This window comes from Quercus lobata, chromosome 3, assembly GCF_001633185.2.
Source record: "Quercus lobata isolate SW786 chromosome 3, ValleyOak3.0 Primary Assembly, whole genome shotgun sequence".
NCBI lineage: Eukaryota > Viridiplantae > Streptophyta > Magnoliopsida > Fagales > Fagaceae > Quercus > Quercus lobata.
The window spans coordinates 13,581,631-13,601,959 of NC_044906.1; the positions used below are offsets into that span (position 1 = coordinate 13,581,631).

At 35.3% G+C, this 20,329-nt stretch overlaps 1 protein-coding gene across 1 annotated transcript; it reads right to left on the bottom strand.

Moving 5' to 3' along the window:
• Positions 1-18,348: 18,348 nt before the first annotated feature.
• Positions 18,349-20,176, bottom strand: LOC115980363 (lon protease homolog, mitochondrial-like). The gene is made up of 4 exons (XM_031102624.1): positions 20,122-20,176; positions 19,098-19,228; positions 18,895-18,999; positions 18,349-18,653 (listed from the first exon to the last, which is right to left on the bottom strand). The coding sequence occupies exons 1-4, from the start codon at positions 20,174-20,176 to the stop codon at positions 18,474-18,476; spliced, it is 471 nt and encodes a 156-aa protein (XP_030958484.1). The 3' UTR covers positions 18,349-18,473.
• Between the last annotated feature and the right edge of the window lie 153 nt (positions 20,177-20,329).

The window sequence follows — 20,329 nt, forward strand, 5'->3', positions numbered from 1 at the left end:
TGGAGGAAGAGAACCCAGAGTGCAATAGAATCCTTTTATAGTCTCTCCCTACCCCACTATATATAAATATAAAAACGTCACACGTGTTCGATTATTTAATTCATAATTCTACGTCTTTTTTTTATTTTATGCTAAGTTTGCGTCATTTTTTATTTACGGTCCACCACCACAAGCCTTTGTTGGTCCACACGAAAAGTAATACTATTAGTAAAAATCCCTTTGAATAGGAGACTGGTGCAGGATTTGATTGTATGGATCCATACTAGGAATGGTAAATATTCGGTGAAGTCGGGCTATCACATGGCTAAGCAACTGGAGTTGGAGGATGGGGGAGTGTTCATTACAGAGGGTGCCAAACCCAATTCGGAGTAAGATATGGAAAGCCAATGTTCCAAACAAAATAAAAGTTTTTGGATCGTTCTTGCCAAATAACAATAAATATAAAAAAATTTAGTTAGTTGTCACGTTTCAAAACAATGTTGAAAACTAGCATCTCAAGTGTTTAAAACTCGAGTTCCAAGATAAAACTCGAGTTTTTAAGTCTCGATTTGTAAGAGGATGGAAAAAAATTGAGGTAAAAATAGAGTTTTAAAGACTCGATTTCCATATTGCATAAAAACGCCGCTATAGGGCTTTAAAACGTCACTATAGGGATTAAAAACTCCACTGTAGGGCTCCTAGACCTAGTACTTATAAAATTTTTTCAGGAAAATAGGGCTTTAAAACATAACTATAGGGATTAAAAACTCCACTGTAGGGCTCCCAGACCTAGTACTTATAAAATTTTTTCAAGAAAACGTTGCTATAGGGTTTTAAAATGTCACTGTAAGGCTTTAAAACGCCACTATAGGTAAAAAAAAAAAATTGCATAAAACTCGAGTATTAAAGACTCGAGATCTATGTGGCATTTTCACATTTGCAAAGCAAGCCTTTCAAACTCGAGTTTTAATATGGATCTCGAGTTTCTAAAACTTGAGATTCTACTTTCCATTATTCTTTTAAAAATTGCTTAACTTACTACATAGAAAAGCTACACAATGCTAGTTTGCTCATTCCCCCAAAGTGCAATTTAACAGGTAAACATAAAAAAATACGTGGGACTTGCAAAACCTCCCATAGTTACTATCAAATTTTTTTGGTCCTTCATATTGAACCTTTTCACATTATTCACTATAAAAGTAAAGGTATGCTTAAAACTTTCAAGGTGTGCCACCAGTAGGGGATTGCAAAGCTTTCTCGTAATCAAAGCCAGATATTGACCCCAAAAAAGAAAGAATTCCACATAGTATAAAAACATATTCAGGTTAGAACACAACTTTCTACAACAACAACAACAACAAAAAATAAAAAATTAAAGTTCAACCCTGCTAAATTCAAAATGCAATATATCTTTTATTGATACCTAGTTCCAAAAGATCCCTAATTTCTTTGATACCTTGAATCTAAAGGTTGATCAGCTGGGAGGTTAATTGGCATTGCATCAAGTGGGAGGTCAATTGGAACGAAAAAAAAAAAAAAAAAAAAAACGTGAATCGAAGTGTTGAGTGCAAATCGGCGTGTCGCCAAGTGTCCGATGTGGGTGCGGCGGCCCTGGAGCTACACCCATGCTTTCAAGGTTGTACTTGTGCAACGCTCGAACCCACACCATTCCTCTACGTTTGGCTTTGCTGAAGCTCATTTCTTGTTTGGCTTTATTCCCCATCAATACACCTCTCCTCCCACCTAGAGCTCTTTAATGTCAAAAACGTTTCAAAAGCCCTAAAACAGATAAGAAAACAAGTTAGAGAGAGAGAGAGAGAGAGAGAGAGAGAGAGAGAGAGAGAGAGAGAGAGAGAGAGAGAGAGAGAGAATATGGAAGAAGAGTAATGCCCAAATAAATCAATTAACCCACTCCAACCCATGCCACCAATGAGCTTTTGAGTGAGCAATGGAGGGAGAGAGTTTTTTTTTAGTGAGAGTTTTTTTTTTTTTTTTTTGGTTCATTTTATGAGTGAGGAGAGGAATGGAGTGTGAAGAGTAGGAAATGGTGTCAGCTCAATTACAATAGGAAGAAGACGAGCGAATTTCAAAAGAGTGGTCCCACAAAGATAGCGGAGAGAGACTGAAGAGAGAGAGAATTTCTTAGAAATGGGTTGCTGCATTTGTGTGTAGCAGGCCCCCTAATTAAAAAAAAAAAAAAGGTTATATAATTTAGGGATTTATTTTTGTTAAAATGGGGATTACGCATAAAGTCTTCAAACAAATACTTGGACATCAAGAGAATAGCCAAGAAAGGGTATGAAATAATTTAATCATAAATATATAAGTTATGTTGACATCATTTAGGTCATCAAATAATTAAGTAAATTATTCATTTAATCTATTAAAAAATATGTGATTTTATCAACGCGACTCAACCTAAATCGATTCTGAACATGTGCGACTCGGCAAGAATTGGACCAAACGAACGCAACTCAGCCAGAATTGGCACAAAACAGCCCGAATTGGCACAAATTGGGAAATGGAAAAAAAAAAATAGAACATGAATCAGTGTGTCGAGTGCGAATCAGCGTGTCGCCGAGTGTCCGGTGTGGGTGCGACAGCCCTGGAGCCACACCTATGCTTTCTAGGTTGTACTTGTGCATCGCCCGAACCCACACCATTCCTCTCTGTTTGGCTTTGCTGAAGCTCATTTCTTGTTTGACATTTTTCACCATCAATACACCTCTCCTCCCTTCTGGAGCTCTTTAATGTTGCAAACGTTTCAAAAGCCCAAAAACAGATAAGAAAATTGGTTAGAGAGAGAGAGAGAGAAGAGAATATGGAAGAAGAGTAATGCTCAAATAAATCCACTAACCAACTCCAACCCATGCCTCCGATGAGTTTTTAAGTGAGGAATGGATGGAGAGTGGTTTTTTTTTTTAGTGAGGTTTTTTTTTTCTTCTTTTTTTTCTTTTTTTTTTTTTAAATTTTACGAGTGAGGAGAGGAATGGAGTGTGAAGTCTAGGAAAGGGTGTTAGCTCAATTACAATAGATAGACGATGAGTGAATTTCAGAAGAATGGGTCCTACAAAGATAGTGAAGAGAGACTGAAGAGAGAGAGAATTTATTAGAAATGGGCTGCTGCGTTTGTTTGTAGGAGTGGCCCCCTAATAAAAAAAAAAGTATATAATATAGGGATTTATTTTTGTTAAAACGTGGGTTACACATAAAGTCTTCAGATAAATACTTGGACAACGACAGAATAGCCAAGAAAGGGTATGAAATAATTTAATCAGAAATATTTAAGTTTTGTTGACATCATTTAGGTCATCACATAATTAAGTAAATTATTCATTTAATCTATTACAAAATATGTGATTTTACCAGCGTGACTTGGCCTAAATTAACGCTGAACTGGCGCGACCCAGCCTGAATTGGACCAAACCAACGCAACTCAATCGGAATTGGCATGAAATGGCCCGCATTCGCATAAATTGGCAAACAAAAAAAAAGAATGTGAATCAGTGTGTCGAGTGTGAATCGGCATGTCGCTGAGTGTCCGGTGTGGGTGCAGCGGCCCTGGAGCCACACCCATGTTTTCTAGGTTGTACATGTGCATCGCTCGATCCCACACCATTCCTCTCTGTTTGGCTTTGCTGAAGCTAATTTTCTTGTTTGGCTTTTTTCAACATCAATACACCTTTCCTCCCTCCTGGAGCTCTTCAATGTCAAAAATGTTTCAAAAGCCCTAAAACAGATAAGAAAACAGGTTAGAGAGAGAGAGAGAGAGAAAAGAGAATATGGAAGAAGAGTAATGCTCTAATAAATCAATTAACCCACTCCAACCCATTCCTCCAATGAGCTTTTGAGTGAGGAATGGAGGAAGAGAGGTTTTTTTTGAGTGAGAGGTTCTTTTTAAAAAAAAAAAAAAAAATTTATGAGCGAGGAGAGGAATGGAGTGTGAAGAGTAGGAAAGGGTGTCAGCTCAATTACAATAGGTAGAAGACGAGCGAATTTCAAAAGAGTGGGTCCCACAAAGATAGCGGATAGAGACTGAAGAGAGAGAGAATCTCTTAAAAATGGGCTGCTGCATTTGTGTGTAGCAGCGGCCCCCTAATTATAAAAAAATAAAAAATATATATATAATATAGGGATTTATTTTTGTTAAAACGGGGACTACGCATAAAGTGTTTAGATAAATACTTGGACATTGAGAGAATAGCCAAGAAAGGGTATGAAATAATTTAATCAGAAATATATAAGTTATGTAGACATCATTTAGGTCATCACATAATTAAGTAAATTATTCATTTAATGTATTAAAAAATATGTGATTTTATCAGCACGACTCGGCCTAAATCGACGCTGAATTGGTGCGACTCGGCCTGAATTGGACCAAACCAACGCGCCTCAATTGGAATTGGCATGAAACGTCCCGAATTCGCACAAATTGGGAAACCAAAAAAAAGAATGTGAATCAGTATGTCGAGTGCGAATCAGCGTGTCGCTGAGTGTCCGGTGTGGGTGCAGCGACCCTGAAGCCACACCCATGCTTTCTAGGTTGTACTTAGCATTGCTCAATCCCACACCATTCCTCTCTGTTTGGCTATGCTGAAGCTAATTTCTTGTTTGGCTTTTTTCAACATCAATACACCTCTCCTCCCTCCTGGAGCTTTTCAATGTCGAAAACGTTTCAAAAGCCCTAAAAAACAGATAAGAAAGTAGGTTAGAGTGAGAAAGAGAGAGAGAGAGAGAGAGAGAGAGAGAGAGAGAGAGAGAGAAAAGAGAATATAGAAGAAGAGTAATGCTCTAATAAATCAATTAACCCACTCCAACCCATGCCTCCAGCGAGCTTTTGAGTGAGGAATGGAGGGAGAGAGGGTTTTTTTTTTTTTTTAGTGAGAGGTTCTGTTTATGTTTTTTTTTTTTTTTTTTTTAATTTTATGAGTGAGGAGAGGAATGGAGTGTGAAGAGTAGGAAAGGGTGTCAGCTCAATTTCAATAGGTAGAAGACGAGCGAATTTTAGAAGAGTGGGTTCCACAAAGTTAGTAGAGAGAGACTAAAGAGAGAGAGAGAATTTCTTAGAAATGGGCTGCTGCTGCATTTGTGTGTAGCAGTGGCCCCCTAATTAAAAAAAAAAGTATATAATATAGGGATTTATTTTTGTTAAAACAGGGATTACACATAAAGTCTTCAGATAAATACTTGGACATCAAGAGAATAGCCAAGAAAGGGTATGAAATAATTTAATCAGAAATATATAAGTTATGTTGACATCATTTAGGTCATCACATTATTAAGTAAATTATTCAATTAATCTATTAAAAAATATGTGATTCTATCAATGTGACTTGGCCTAAATCGATGTTGAACTGGCGCGACTCGGCCTAAACTAGAACAAACCAACGCAACTCAGTCGAAATTGGCACGAAATGGCCCGAATTGGCGCAAATATGGAAATGAAAAAAAAAAATGCGAATCGGCGTGTCGTCGAGTCTTCAGTGTGAGTGCGGTGGCCCTAGAGCCACACCTATGCTTTCTAGGTTGTACTTGTGCATCACTCGATCCCACACCATTCTTCTTTGTTTGGCTTTGCTAAAGCTCATTTCTTTTTTGGCTATTTTCACCATCAATACAACTCTCCTCCCTCTTGGAGCTCTTCAATGATGAAAACGATTCAAAAGCCCTAAAACAGATAAGAAAACAGGTTAGAGTGAGAGGGAGATAGAGAAAAGAGAATATGGAAGAGTAATGCTCTAATAAATCAACTAACCCACTCTAACCTAAGCCTTTGATGAGCTGTTGAGTGACGAATGGAGTGAGAGAGGTTTTTTTAGTGGGAGGTTTTGTTATTTTGTTTTTTTTTTTTTTTTAATTTTATGAGTGAGGAGAGGAATGGAATCTGAAGAGTAAGAAAGGGTGTTAGCTCAATTAAAATAGGTAGAAGACGAGCGAATTTCAGAAGAGTGGGTCCCACAAAGATAGTGGAGAGAGACTGAAGAGAGAGAGAGAGAATTTGTTAGAAATAGGATGCTATGTTGGTCTGTAGCAGTGGCCCCCTAATTAAAAGAAAAAAAGGTATATAATATAGGGATTTATTTTTGTTAAAATGGGGATTATGCATAAAGTCTTTAGATAAATATTTGGACATCGAGAGAATAGCCAAGAAAGGGTACGAAATAATTTAATCAGAAAAATATGAGTTATGTTGATATCATTTAGGTCATCACATAATTAAGTAAATTATTCATTTAATCTATTAAAAAATATGTGATTTTAACAGTGCAACAAGGCCAAAATCAACGCTGAACTAGCACGACTCGGCTTGAATTGGACCAAACCAACGCGACATAGCCAAAATTGGCACAAAACGGCCTGAATTGGCGTAAATTGGGAAATGAAAAAAAAAATGCGAATTGGTGTGTCAAGTGCGAATCAGCGTGTCGTTGACTCTTTGGTGTGGGTGCGATGGCCCTAGAGCCACACCTATGCTTTCTAGGTTGTACTTGTGCATCGCTCGATCCCACACCATTCTTCTTTGTTTGGCTTTGCTAAAGCTTATTTCTTGTCTGGCTTTGCTAAAGCTCATTTCTTGTTTGGCTATTTTCACCTTCAATACAGCTCTCCTCCCTCCTAAGCTCTTTAATGTCGAAAACGTTTTAGAAGCCCTAAAACAGATAAGAAAATAGGTTAGAGTGAGAGAGAGAGAGAAAAGAGAATATGGAAGAAGTGTAATGCTCAAATAAATAAACTAATCCACTTCAACCCATGCCTCCGATGAGCCTTTGAGTGAGGAATGGACGGAGTGTGGTTTTTTTTTCAGTGAGGTTTTATTTTTGTTTTTTTTTTTTTAATTTTACGAGTGAGGAGAGGAATTGAGTGTGAAGTATAGGAAATGGTGTCAGCTCAATTACAATAGGTAGAAGATGAGCTAATTTCAGAAGGGTGGATCCCACAAAGATAGTGAAGAGAGACTGAAGAGAGAAAGAATTTGTTAGAAATGGGCTGCTGCGTTTGTTTGTAGCAGTGGCCCCCTAATTTTTTTTTTTTTTTTAAAAGTATATGATAAAGGGATTTATTTTTGTTAAAACGTGGATTACACATAAAGTCTTCAGATAAATACTTGGACAACAAGAGAATAGCCAAAAAAGGGTACGAAATAATTTAATCAGAAATATATAAGTTATGTTGACATCGTTTAGGTCATCATATAAATAAGTAAATTATTCATTTAATCTATGACAAAATATGTTATTTTATCAGCGCGACTTAGCCTAAATCAACTCTGAACTAGCGCGACTCAACCTAAATTGTCCCAAACCAACGCAACTCTACCTGAATTGGCACGAATCGGCCCGAATTGGTGCAAATCAGGAAACAAAAGAAAAAAAAGAAGAAGAAGAACGCGAAACGGTCTGTCGAGTGTGAATCGGCATGTCGTCGAGTGTCTGGTGTGGGTGCAGCGACCCTGGAGCCAAACCCATGCTTTCTAGGTTGTACTTGTGCATCGCTTAAACCCACACCATTCCTCTCTATTTAGCTTTGCTGAAGCTCATTTATTGTTTGGCTATTTTCACCATCAATACACCTCTCCTAACCCCTGGATCTCTTCAATGTCGAAAAAGTTTCAAAAGCCCTAAAACAGATAAGAAAATAGGTTAGAGAGAGAGAGAGAGAAGAGAATATGGAAGAAGAGTAATGCTCTAATAAATCAACTAACCCACTCCAACCCATGCCTTCGATGAGCTTTTGAGTGAGGAATAGAGGGAGAGAGGTTTTTCTTGAGTTGGGGGTTTTGTTATTGTTATTTATTTTTTAAAAAATTTTATGAGTGAGGAGAGGAATGGAGGTTGAAGAGTAGGAAAGGGTGTTAGCTCAATTACAATAGGTTGAAGGTGAGCGAATTTCAGAAGAGTGGGTCCCACAAAGATAACGAAGAGAGTCTAAAGAGAGAGAGAATTTGTTAGAAATGGGATGCTACGTTTGTCTGTAGCATTGGCCCCCTAATTTAAAAAGAAAAAAAAAAAATATATATATATATATATAATATAGGGATTTATTTTTGTTAAAACGGGGATTACACATAAAGTCTTCAGATAAATACTTGGACATCAAGAGAATAGCCAAGAAAGGGTACAAAATAATTTAATTAGAAATATATAAACTATGTTGACATCATTTAAGTCATCATCTAGTTAAGTAAATTATTCATTTAATCTATTAAAGAATATGTGATTTTATCAGCGTGACTCGGCCTAAATCGATGCTGAACTGGCGCGACTCAGCTTGAGTTGGCCTAAACCAATGTGACTCGGGTAGAATTGGCACGAATTGGCCCGAATTGGCGCAAATCAGGAAACAAAAAAAAATAAATAAAGAGAACGCAAATCGGGGTGTCGCCAAGTGTCCGGTGTGGGTGCGGCGACCCTAGAGCCATACCCATGCTTTCAAGTTTGTACTTGTGCATCACTCGATCCCACACCATTCCTCTCTGTTTGGTTTTATTGAAGCTCATTTCTTGTTTGGCTTTTTTCCCCATCAATACTCCTCTCCTCCCTCCTAGAGCTCTTCTATGTCGAAAACGTTTCAAAAGCCCTAAAAAAGATATGAAAATAGGTTAGAGAGAGAGAGAGAGAGAGAAGAGAATATGGAAGAAGAGTAATGCTCAAATAAATCAACTAACCCACTCCAACCCATGCCTCCGATGAGCTTTTGACTCTTTGAGTGAGGAATGAGGGGAGAGAGGTTTTTTTCTAGTGAGAGGTTTTTTTTTTTTTTTTTTTTTTTTAATAATTTTATGAGTGAGGAGAAGAATGGAGTGTGAAGAGTAGGAAAGGGTGTCAGCTCAATTACAATAGGTAGAAGACGAGCGAATTTCAAAAGAGTGGGTCCCACAAAGATAGCGGAGAGAGACTAAAGAGAGAGAGAATCTGTTAAAAATGGGCTGCTGCATTTGTGTGTAGCAGTGGCCCCCTAATTAAAAAAACAAAAGTATATAGTATAGGGATTTATTTATGTTAAAACGGGGATTACACATAAAGTCTTAAGATAAATACTTGGATATCGAGAGAATAGCCAAGTAAGGGTATGAAATAATTTAATCAGAAATATATAAGTTATGTTGACATCATTTAGGTCATCACATAATTAAGTAAATTATTCATTTAATCTGTTAAAAAATATGTGATTTTATCAGCTCGACCCAGCCTAAATCGACGTTGAACTACTGCGACTCGGCCGAAATTGGTACAAATCAGCCCGAATTTGTGCAAATCGGGGAAAAAAAAAAGAAAAATAAATAAAATAAAATGTGAATCGGTGTGTTGAGTGCGAATCGACGTGTCGCCAAGTGTCCGATGTGGGTGCAATGGCCTTGGAGCCACACCCATGCTTTCTTGGTTGTACTTGTGCATCGCTCGAACCCACACCATTCCTCTTTGTTTGGCTTTGCTGAAGCTCATTTATTGTTTGGATTTTTTCACCATCAATACACATCTCCTCCCTCTTGGAACTCTTTAATGTCAAAAACGTTTCAAAAGCCCTAAAACCAATAAGAAAATAGGTTAGAGTGAGAGAGAGAGAGACTATGGAAGAAGAGTAATGTTCAAATAAATCAACTAACCCACTCCAACCCATGCCTCCGATGAGCTTTTGAGTAAGGAATGGAGGGAGAGAGGTTTTTTTTAAGTGAAGTTTTGTTTTTTTTTTTTTTTTTTTTTTTTTTTTTTTTAATTTTATGAGTGAGGAGAGGAATGGAGTGTGAAGAGTAGGAAAGGGTGTGAGCTCAATACAATAGGTAGAAGATGTGCGAATTTCAGAAGAGTGGGTCCCACAACGATAGCGAGGAGAGACTGAAGGGAGAGAGAATTTGTTTGAAATGGGCTGCTGCATTTTTCTGTAGCAGTGGCCCTCTAATAAATAAATAAAAAGTATATAATATAGGGATTTATTTTTGTTAAAATGGGGATTACATGTAAAGTATTCAGATAAATAACATCGAGAGAATAACCAAGAAAGGGTACGAAATAATTTAATCAGAAATATATAATTTATGTTGACATCATTTAGGTCATCACATAATTAAGTAAATTATTCATTTAATCTATTAAAAAATATGTGTTTTTATCAACGCGACTCAGCCTAAATTGATGCTAAACTAGTGCGACTCGGCCTGAATTGGCCCAAACCAATGCGACTGGGCCGAAATCAGCACGAAACAGCCCGAATGAGTGCAAATCTTGAAATGAAAAAAAAGGAAAAAGGCAAATCGATTTTCCAGTGCGAATCGGCCTGTCGCCGAGTGTCCGATGTGGGTGCAATGGCCCTGGAGCCACACTCATGCTTTCTAGGTTGTACTTTTGCATCGCTCGAACACACACCATTCCTCTCTATTTGGCTTTGTTGAAGCTCATTTCTTGTTTTGCTTTTTTCACCATCATTACACCTCTCCTCCCACCTAGAGCTCTTCAACGTCGAAAACGTTTCAAAAGCCCTAAAACAAATAAGAAAACATGTTAGAGTGAGAGAGAGAGATAGAAAAAAGAGAATATAGAAGAAGAGTAATGCTCAAATAAATCAACTAACCCACTACAACCCATGCCTCCGATGAGCTTCTGAGTGAGGAATGGAGGGAGAGAGGTGTTTTTTGGGTGAGATTCTTTTTTTTTTTTTTAATAATTTTATGAGTGAGGAGAGGAATGGAGTGTGAAGAGTAGGAAAGGGTCTCAACTCAATTACAATAGGTAGAAGATGAGCGAATTTCAGAAGAGTGCGTCCCACAAAGATAGCGAAGAGAGACTGTAGAGAGAGAGAATTTGTTAGAAATGGGCTGCTGCGTTTGTCTATTGCAATGGCCCCCTAATTAAAAAAAAAAATTATATAATATAGGGATTTATTTTTGTTAAAATGTGGATTACACATAAAGTCTTCAGATAAATACTTGGACATTGAGAGAATAATTAAGTAAATTATTCATTTAATCAAAAATAATAAGTTATGTTGACATCATTTAGGTCATCATATAATTAAGTAAATTATTCATTTAATCTATTAAAAAATATGTGATTTTATCAATGCAACTTGGTTTAAATCGACGATGAACTGGCGCTACTCAACCTGAATTGGCCCAAACCAACGCGACTCGGCCGGAGTTGGCACGAATCGGCCCGAATTGGCACAAATCGAGAAAATATATATGTGTATATATATATATAAAAGAACGTGAATCGTTGTGTCAAGTGCGAATCGGCATGTCGCCGAGTGTCCGGTGTGGTTGCGGCGGCCCTAGAGCCACACCCATGCTTTCTAGGTTGTACTTGTGCATCGCTCAAATCCACACCATTCCTCTCTGTTTGGCTTTGCTGAAGCTCATTTCTTGTTTGGTTTTTTTCCCCATCAATACAACTCTCCTCCGTCCTGGAGCTCTTCCATGTCGAAAACGTTTCAAAAGCCCTAAAACAGATAAGAAAACAAGTTAGAGAGAGAGAGAGAAAAGAGAATATGGAAGAAGAGTAATGCTCAAATAAATCAACTAACCCACTCCAACCCATGCCTCCATTGAGCTTTTGAGTGAGGAATGGAGGTAGAGAGGTTTTTTTTAGTGAGAGGTTTTGTTTTTGTTTTTTTTTTTTTTTTTTAATATTATTTTATGAGCAATGAGAGGAATGGAGTGTGAAGAGTAGGAAATGGTGTCAGCTCATTTACAATAGGTAGAAGACGAGCGAATTACAGAAGAGTGGGTCCCACAAAGATAGCAGAGAGGTTAAAGAGAGGGAGAATTTGTTAGAAATAGGCTGCGGCATTTGTCTGTAGGATTGGTCCCCTAATTTAAAAAAAAAAAAAAAAATATATATATATATAGGGATTTATTTTACTTAAAACGGGGACATTGACAGAATACCCTGGTACGAAATAATTTAATCAAAAATATATAAGTTATGTTGACATCATTTTGGTTATCATATAATTAAGTAAATTATTCATTTAATTTATTAAAAACTACATGATTTTATTACATAGTTAATTAAGAAGAGGAATTTTTGTGTGTGCACGCCAAACCTTGAGATTGAAAAGTATAGGATGGTTTGTTTTAGGTTAAAATGTAAAACTGACCCTTTAACTTTCTTCAGATTTCATTTTAGTCCTTTAACTTTGGTTTTGTTCATTTTAGTCCTCTAAGTTTCAGATTTATTCAATTAAGGCATTTCCGTTAACTTTTATTAAAAAAAAAAAATTAATCTAGAAAATATTTTCAATCATTAATTGAATTTTTTTTTTTAAATTTGAAGAGAAATTTATAAAATTGAAAAATTAACCGCAACATATAACCAAAGTTGATGAAAAAGCCTTAATTGAATAAACTTGAAAGTTAGAAGACTGAAATGAATAAAAGCAAAATCAGAGAACTGAAATGAAATCTGAAGAAACTTAGAGGGTAAGTTTTGCCTTTTACCCTTTGATTTATCAATTCTAGATAAATTTGTTTTACCTATTTGGGAAAATTGTTTTACTTATTTGGTAATATTTGCAATTGGCAATGCAATTTACAAATTGAACTAATTCGTTAATTTATAATATAAAATTTTAAACTTTTAATATGGAGTGTCATATACATAAGTAGTTTAAGTAGTTTTTGTTGTAGCCAATCGCCATGCGTGGAATCCATGCATTGAATATGTTGTCACCAAAAACGCTGGGAACACTCCTGGTGGAGTTCGATTCCACAATGAAATTGTGTCTGAATACAATAAGTAAACTTTGATTTCTGCCACAGATTTCATATGGAGGCTGTGAGCTTGTTTATCGATGACATGGATGGAGTTGCTTATGCTAGCAACAATGAGATCCATGTTAGTGCAAGGTACATCAATGGCTATATATTCTGGCAATGTGAAAATAGAAATCACTGGTGTATGTGTTATACCATTAAAGTACACACATATGGCAGTGGAATGGTAATGGACAAAGTACTCCAAGAGGATTAATCGAAGGAAAATTATGTGAGGTTGAAGGCAGGGTATGCAATAATCCAAGGGGGATTCTAGCATTTTACCCTTATTTTTTTAAAAATTTAGCAATATGTCCCTATTTTGAAATTTTTTAAGTCCGTGCCCTTGTTTTAAAACTCGATTTTCTCAAGATCAAATTTCAATGTAAAACTCAATTCGTAGAAAATCAAGTATGGGGCGATCAAACTTAAAAAAAAAAAAAAAAAAAAAAAAAAAATGGAACTCGAGTTCATAGAGCTCGAGTTCCATTTAAAACTCTACTATAGGACTCCCTAAAGGCAGCTATAGGTATGGCGCGATCAAACTTAAAAAAAAAAAATAAAAATAAAAATAATAATTTGCATGGAACTCAAGTTTGTGTAGCTCGAGTTCCATTTAAAACGCCGCTATAGGATGACCTGAACGCAACTATAGGTATGGGGCAATCAAAATTAAATTAAAAAAATAAAAAAACTTGCATGGAACTCAAGTTCGTGGAGCTTGAGTTCCATTTAAAACGCAACTATAGGATGACCTAAACGCAACTATAGGTATGGAACTCGAGCTCCATGAACTCGAGTTCCATGCAAATTTTTTTTTTTTTTTGTTTTTTAAGTTTCATTTGGCATAACTCAATTTTAAACCAATCGAGTTTCAACACAGGAGCATGAACCTAAATAGTTTCAAAACAGAGATATATTGCTAAATTTTTTAAAAAATAAGGGTAAAATGCTAGATTCCCCCTAATCCAAGAACATCTAATAAGTTATAGTTTGTATATGGTTGACCAAATACTAGTATGTTAAAATAAGTTACAATATAAACAAATTTCAATTGTAAATTTGTAAAAATCAATATATTATCAATTTTCAATAGTAATATTATTATTCGATTTTTAACTTACTCGAATATTTTTTGTATTAACTTGTTATAATATTTTAGGCATATGGATAATGCAAGAAGATAAAATTGCAGGGACCCCACCAAAAAAAAAAGAAAAAGAAAAATTGTCTTTCACCTGGTAGGCCTGCCAGCAAACAGCTCTGGGCTTCACTCTCCAGTCTCCACTACCTCGGTACCTACTGTCCTTACCTCACAAACCTCACAATGTCATCATTCCTACGGTTTGGGCATTCTCTCTGCCCCATAGGCCATAGCTTCCACACTTCGGCCCTTGCAAATGATAACTTTTGTCAAGCAAATGATAATTTTGTCCCATCATTTACTTAGTTTTCATTCTCTTAATTAAGCCCATTATAATTACATAGTTACCGAATCTTCTTACAAGCTTTATGTAATATAATTGATAATGCGTTTTTTTAATAGTACTATTAACATTTAATATTTTAGAAAAAAAAAAACACAATTATTTATTTATTTATAATTTATTAAGATGATAAATTTTGATTACATTGCCAATAGTCTTTTTTCTCAACTAATACTTCTTAGTGTTTCAATTGAGACATCTTCAAATATCCTAACCCCATTATAACTATTGAATTATACCTTATCATTTGATAGGTAAAAAAAAAAAAAAAAAAAAAAAAAAACAATAACCGATAATGAATTGAGAAAGAATCCTCTTCATTCTAGACAAGACAAAAAAAAATTACAAGCTTTGGGATCTAATCCATAGAAATTGACCTGGCCGATGGGTCAATTTTTACAAGACGTCTTTCTTGGGTTTTAGAAAGGGGCGAAGGGGTACAAGCTTTGGAATCTAGTTGCAAAAAAAGTGGTGATAAGCAGATATGCGGTCTTTGTTGAAAAATCAATGATAAAAGCTTTCAGAAAGGAAGAGGAATCTCAGGTAGTAGGAAGTAGTAGTGACAACGGTAAATTAGTCATACAAGTAGAGCTAGATGAAGTGGTGTCTCAGCTCAAAAAGGAACCTTACATTTGTGATTAAGAACATCACAATACAATATCAGATAGACCTAAACACAACAAAAGACCACCAGTCAGGTATGGTTTCGAGGATCTTACTTCTTATTGTTTACTAATCAGTAACAATGGTCCTTCCACATTTCATGAAGCAATTGATAGCTCTGAAAGGGACAAGTGGAAGGAAGCTATGGTGAAGGATATGAAATCCTTGAATAAGAACAAGACTTAAAGTTGTCAAAACATCCAAAGGGAAAGAAATCGATAGCTTGTAAGTAGGTGTCCAGAAAGAAAGATGATATGTTAATTGCTGCTAAGAGCATGTGTGAGGTTGACAGACAAAAGTTTTTGCTGCGCAATGAGTTTGAAATGAAACTTTAAGACATGTTAAAGATCCTATGTATGCAATGGTTTGCACTAAACTGGATTTGGCGTTTGCAGTGAGTAATTTCAACAGGTACATGGTGAACCCTAATATAGAGCACTGAAATGTAGTGAAGTGGATATTCAAATACTTGAAAGGTTCTTTGAAACATGGAATCTGGTTTGCAAGGCAATAGGGTGTAAGCCGACTACAAGTTATATTCTCACATTGTCATGCGACCTATCTATTGGAGATCTAGATTATAATTTGTAATAGCCATGTTTATTACTAAAACCAAATACATTGCTGCAAATGAAGTTGCAAAGGAAGCGTTGTGGTTGAAAGGGATAGTTAAAGAGCTTGGTTTGAACTAAGGTAGAGGTCAATTGCATTGTGATAGTCATAGTGTCATTTATTTGGCAAAACATCTAGTTTATCTTTTTTGTGAGGTTCCACAAGATAAGGGAGTTAATTGTTACAAAAGAAATTTTTCTTGAGAATGTTCACACATTGGAGAATGTAGGTGATATGACGATGAATCCAGTTCCAACGGACAAGTTCAAGCATTGCTTGGACTTGATTGGTGTTTGTAGTTTGTGATAGTCTTAAGGAGCTATGGTGGTGTCGACAAAGGTGTCAGCTCATGGGGCTTGACCAAATTCAAGCCAAGGTGCAAATTTGTTAAGTCCGTAGCATGTATTTGGTCAAAGTAGGTTTGCATAATCCTAGTAGTAATAGAACTTTACTTTGGTTGTGTATGACATACACTAGAAAATCAAATCCTACTTGGTTTAGGATTTGTAGTAGTGACCTATACTAGTATATATATGCATAGGTTCTCTTTTATTTAGTAAGCAGTGTAATTGTGTGAGAAAGAGTGGTACTAAAAGACTAGTGCAAATACAATAGGGTGCTCTACTATTTGTGTGAGAGAGTCAAGGGTGTATTTGGGGCTTGGGACTTGTGAGAGTGCTTCTATGCTACTATTGTAAATTTGTAATCTTCTTGTTTTATGGTGGAATTTCCTCTATCGCTGCTTGTGGATGTAAGCATATTGCCAAACCACATAATTCTTTATGTCTATTTTTCTTCTTTCTTTTAATATTGCGTAAATAGGTTTATTTTCACAACACTTATCCTTCCAAGTCTAGTCTCCATTAGTGTGACACATACAAACACAAGCCACCAAGATTCTCTTTCCAAAAAAGTCAACACCAAAAGAAAGTAACCAACCCACTTTCTAACAGGTTTCAGTGAAGGACCCAAGGATCCAAATGTGAGTGATACTAAGAACATCTATATGAAAGAAAGGAACTTGTCAAGTGCCACTCATGACATATAATTAGTACTCATGCAAAGAAATTTAGTCTACTAGTACAAAGATTAAATTTTTAACACGTGCCACAGAAGACAGAACCAATGCAAGTGTCTCTGCCTTTATTTTTATGAATGATAAAAGTAAATGATTGCAAATGAAACCCGATCTTTCTCTCCTGTAACATGGACCTACTTCGCAATTGATTCATGCTTCTTCTCTTTCAATCCAATTGTGACAGGGAAGATTTTTGAGATAGAGATTACATGATAAAGGGACAAAAGCACAAAAACTCAAAATGTTGGACATTACTATTATATATTTGTAGTCTTTCAATGATGATTAGCCCATAAGGATCAAATGACACGCATGGTAGAGGAAAATGAAGGCCTTGAACAATGATGAACTCTAAGGATCCATTTGATTGAAGAAGATGAAAAAGTGAGAGAATGGATAAAATTTAGTTTTCTCCATATATGTTTGATTAGAAGAATGGAAAAGTGGAAGGATAAAAAAACTCTTTTATTTAATTGAAAAGAAAAATGAGAGGATGAAAAATGTAATTTGTAAAAAAATAAATTTACTCTCATGTCCTTATTAGATAAAAATAAAATTAAGGTAACAAATTAAAGGAAAAAAAAGTATGAACGAAAAAAAAAAAGAAAACCAAAACAAATGGAAAAAATAAAAATAACAAGTACCTAAGACAGAAAAACCTAAGAAGAAAAGTAGACAGCAAAAGGGAAAAAAGGAAACAAATGAGTAAAAAAAAAAAGACAAAAAAAATGAAAAAAAAAAAAAAAAAAAGAAAAGAAAAAGAAAAGAAACATTGCATAGGGTGGATTGAACTATGCCAAGGGAGCTTTTTTGTAATGATTTTTTCTTCAGTTTTCCCCCCAATATGGGAAGAAAACATTATGGTAAGCTCAAGGAGAAAATGCCTTGTTTTGGATTAGTAAAATTTGGCCCCAACAGAAGATGGAAGGGGAATTCGAAGTACTGACCCCAATGTTGTTAAAAGCACTGAGGGCACTTAAGCACAAAGGCCTCTAGGAGCCTAGGCGCAAAGCGCAAGCGCACGCCTGATTGATCTGAAGCACACATTTAAAAAAAAAAATTTAATAAAATAAAAAAATTATTAATGATCAATACAACAATCAAGTGATCAATTAATCATATAAATTACAATAAAACATTTTATATAACATTTATATAATTCTATTGTGCTTTACAAAACATATGCAACCATGATATTTGATGGCCATGATTACAAAATATGGTTGAATCAAAATAGGAGTATAGAACCAAGAAGGCAAAGGCTAAAAAATACTAGAATGTTAAGTAATGTTATTTTTGTGAGTGTCTAATTTAGTGTTTGTTTGTGTGGTTGTGGTTAAAAGTTCAAAAATATCTAAATAAATAAGCTTAAGTGTGTAGCAGCACACCACAGTATTAGTTTTATATATTAAATCAATGGCTTATATCAAACATATTTAGATCTAATGGCTAAAAATCAAATCAGGACTTAAAAAATAAAAATTTACAAAAACCTCAAAAAAGCGCGCTTAAAGCGCACTTTTATGAGGGCGCTTCACTTTAGAGGGAAAAAGCCCCAAGGGCTCTGCGCTCTACACTTAAGCATGCTTTCAACAACACTAAGTGACCCCCCATTCCCCTTCATGGGGTCCTCTTGTTACACACATAACAAATGTACAACAAAGAGCAGGTCACTCCTTAACATGTCACAAATTTACAAGTTCACTCATCTACTCCTCACTCAGTTCATTTGTTGCATGCACATTGTAAATTGTATTTGTGCATGCCGTATAAGACACGCTCTTCATTTCACACTAAGGTAGAGAAAAACAAAATCAGAAACTTCAATAATACAGCCACCACATACTCGTGCATCCACGTCCATTTAAGAACGATAGTACCAATTTAGTAAAATAACAAAGAACATCTAGTTAGAAGACAAGTCTTGCAGAAATACAACCTCTATAGTCTCCACATCACCACAATGACTAACCTTTGATAGGTCAATTGGAAAAAAGAAAAAGTTATCTACGAATTTAACATTTTGCTCAGGATCAAGAAGATCCAACACTGCATTTGTTAGATCACGAGCATGCTGTCTTCCCAACTGCCATAAACAAAGAAATTTGTAGATTAAAACCATTCCATTATTTATCGAAGGGGGCAAAAAATATATTGTTGCAAACAGACTTTCATAAAAATAAAAGAAGAATCCGATTGTTATCATAATAGACCATCCATGTGCCAACAAACATGTCAAAAACTAGTCATACTGTACCATAAAAGGAAGCCTGAAAACAAAATAGCTCTGATCTGAGATCAATCAAGCCAATTGCCCATCAATTTACCTTGTAGACCCCATCAATTAAAACAAGAGGGTTAGCTGTTCCCACAGTTTTTAGGCACTGCACCATCTTTCCTGGCATAGAACTAACATTGATTCGGAAATGCCCCTGAAAAAAAGTTTAGGAGTTAATGATACAACAAGCATAATAGCACAGTACAGCCACATATTTATTTTTGTCTCAGTATAAATAAAATGTTTAATTACCTTGATTTCGGCAATATTAGTTAATCTTCCAATAGTGATCCGGAAAAACTTACGATTCAAGGCACGTGCAATTGAACAAACTAAGCTTTTTTTGCCTAACCCAGGTGGGCCAGAGAAACATAATATTTTTCCTATGATGCATTAGAAAAAAATATCAGTTTTGATATACTACTTCAATTTACAGAAATATGCAACACACAGTCACAACCTTAAAATGACTAAGTGCAAAATTACACATCAGTATCTGAAAATAAAGGAAAGCTACCAGCCAATCTGTAGAATGTAGTGTAATTGATACTTAAGAAATGGAGCGGGAATGACAAAGCAATGAGCCTTATGAAAAGAACATCTTATGCCTAGGATTGACCTAACACATCAAAACAAGGTAATTTCTTTCTTTCTTTTTTTCTTGGCTCTATTCACACAATAAATCACCCTCGAACCCATGGTTTTAAAAACTGGACTTGTGCACGAACTGAAAAAGGGAGTGGTTCTCAGTTCTTTGGTCCAACCCTAGTTGGATCAGTAGTCAAACTGGTGACATCATAAATAATTTAATTAATAATTTTAAAATTATAAAAATAAGTAGTGGCTCATCATATTATATCCAAACAAATATAAACAATTTTAAATAACATTTCATAGCTTATATAAAATGGGTAAGAAATTAATATTACAAAAATAATAACAATACGATGACATTTATTTCTTTTATCATTTTACAACATAATTAAAATTAAATAATTTAATTGGAGTTCCCTTCAACTTAATATGATTGATATGTTTTTCTTGCAGATATTAATTCTAAAATAAAATGGTGTTAAATTAGATGCTAGTGACTTAAAAGTTAAAAGTTAATATACAAATGGTTTTTTTTTAATAAATATATTATAGGTTTGTATTTCTTTACCAATCAATATAAATAAAAAGAAGAGGCCAAAACCAAAGCCAAATGGCTGCCATATGTTTAGTTCCAATTCCCATGCCAATAATTTTTTAAAACTTCATTTATTTTTATCCTCACCTGTTGGTTTGTCTTCAATTTTCTCATTTACTCTCTCACCATGGCTGTCATGCATTTAGTCCCAATTCCCATGCCAATCAGCCTTGAGAACACATTTTTTGGTTGCCCTTAATTAGTTGCAGCTTACAGAGAAGAGATAGAGAGAGAGGGCACCGATTTATTGACCCAAACGACGCAGAAAACGCCACCATTTTGGCCAAAATGTTGT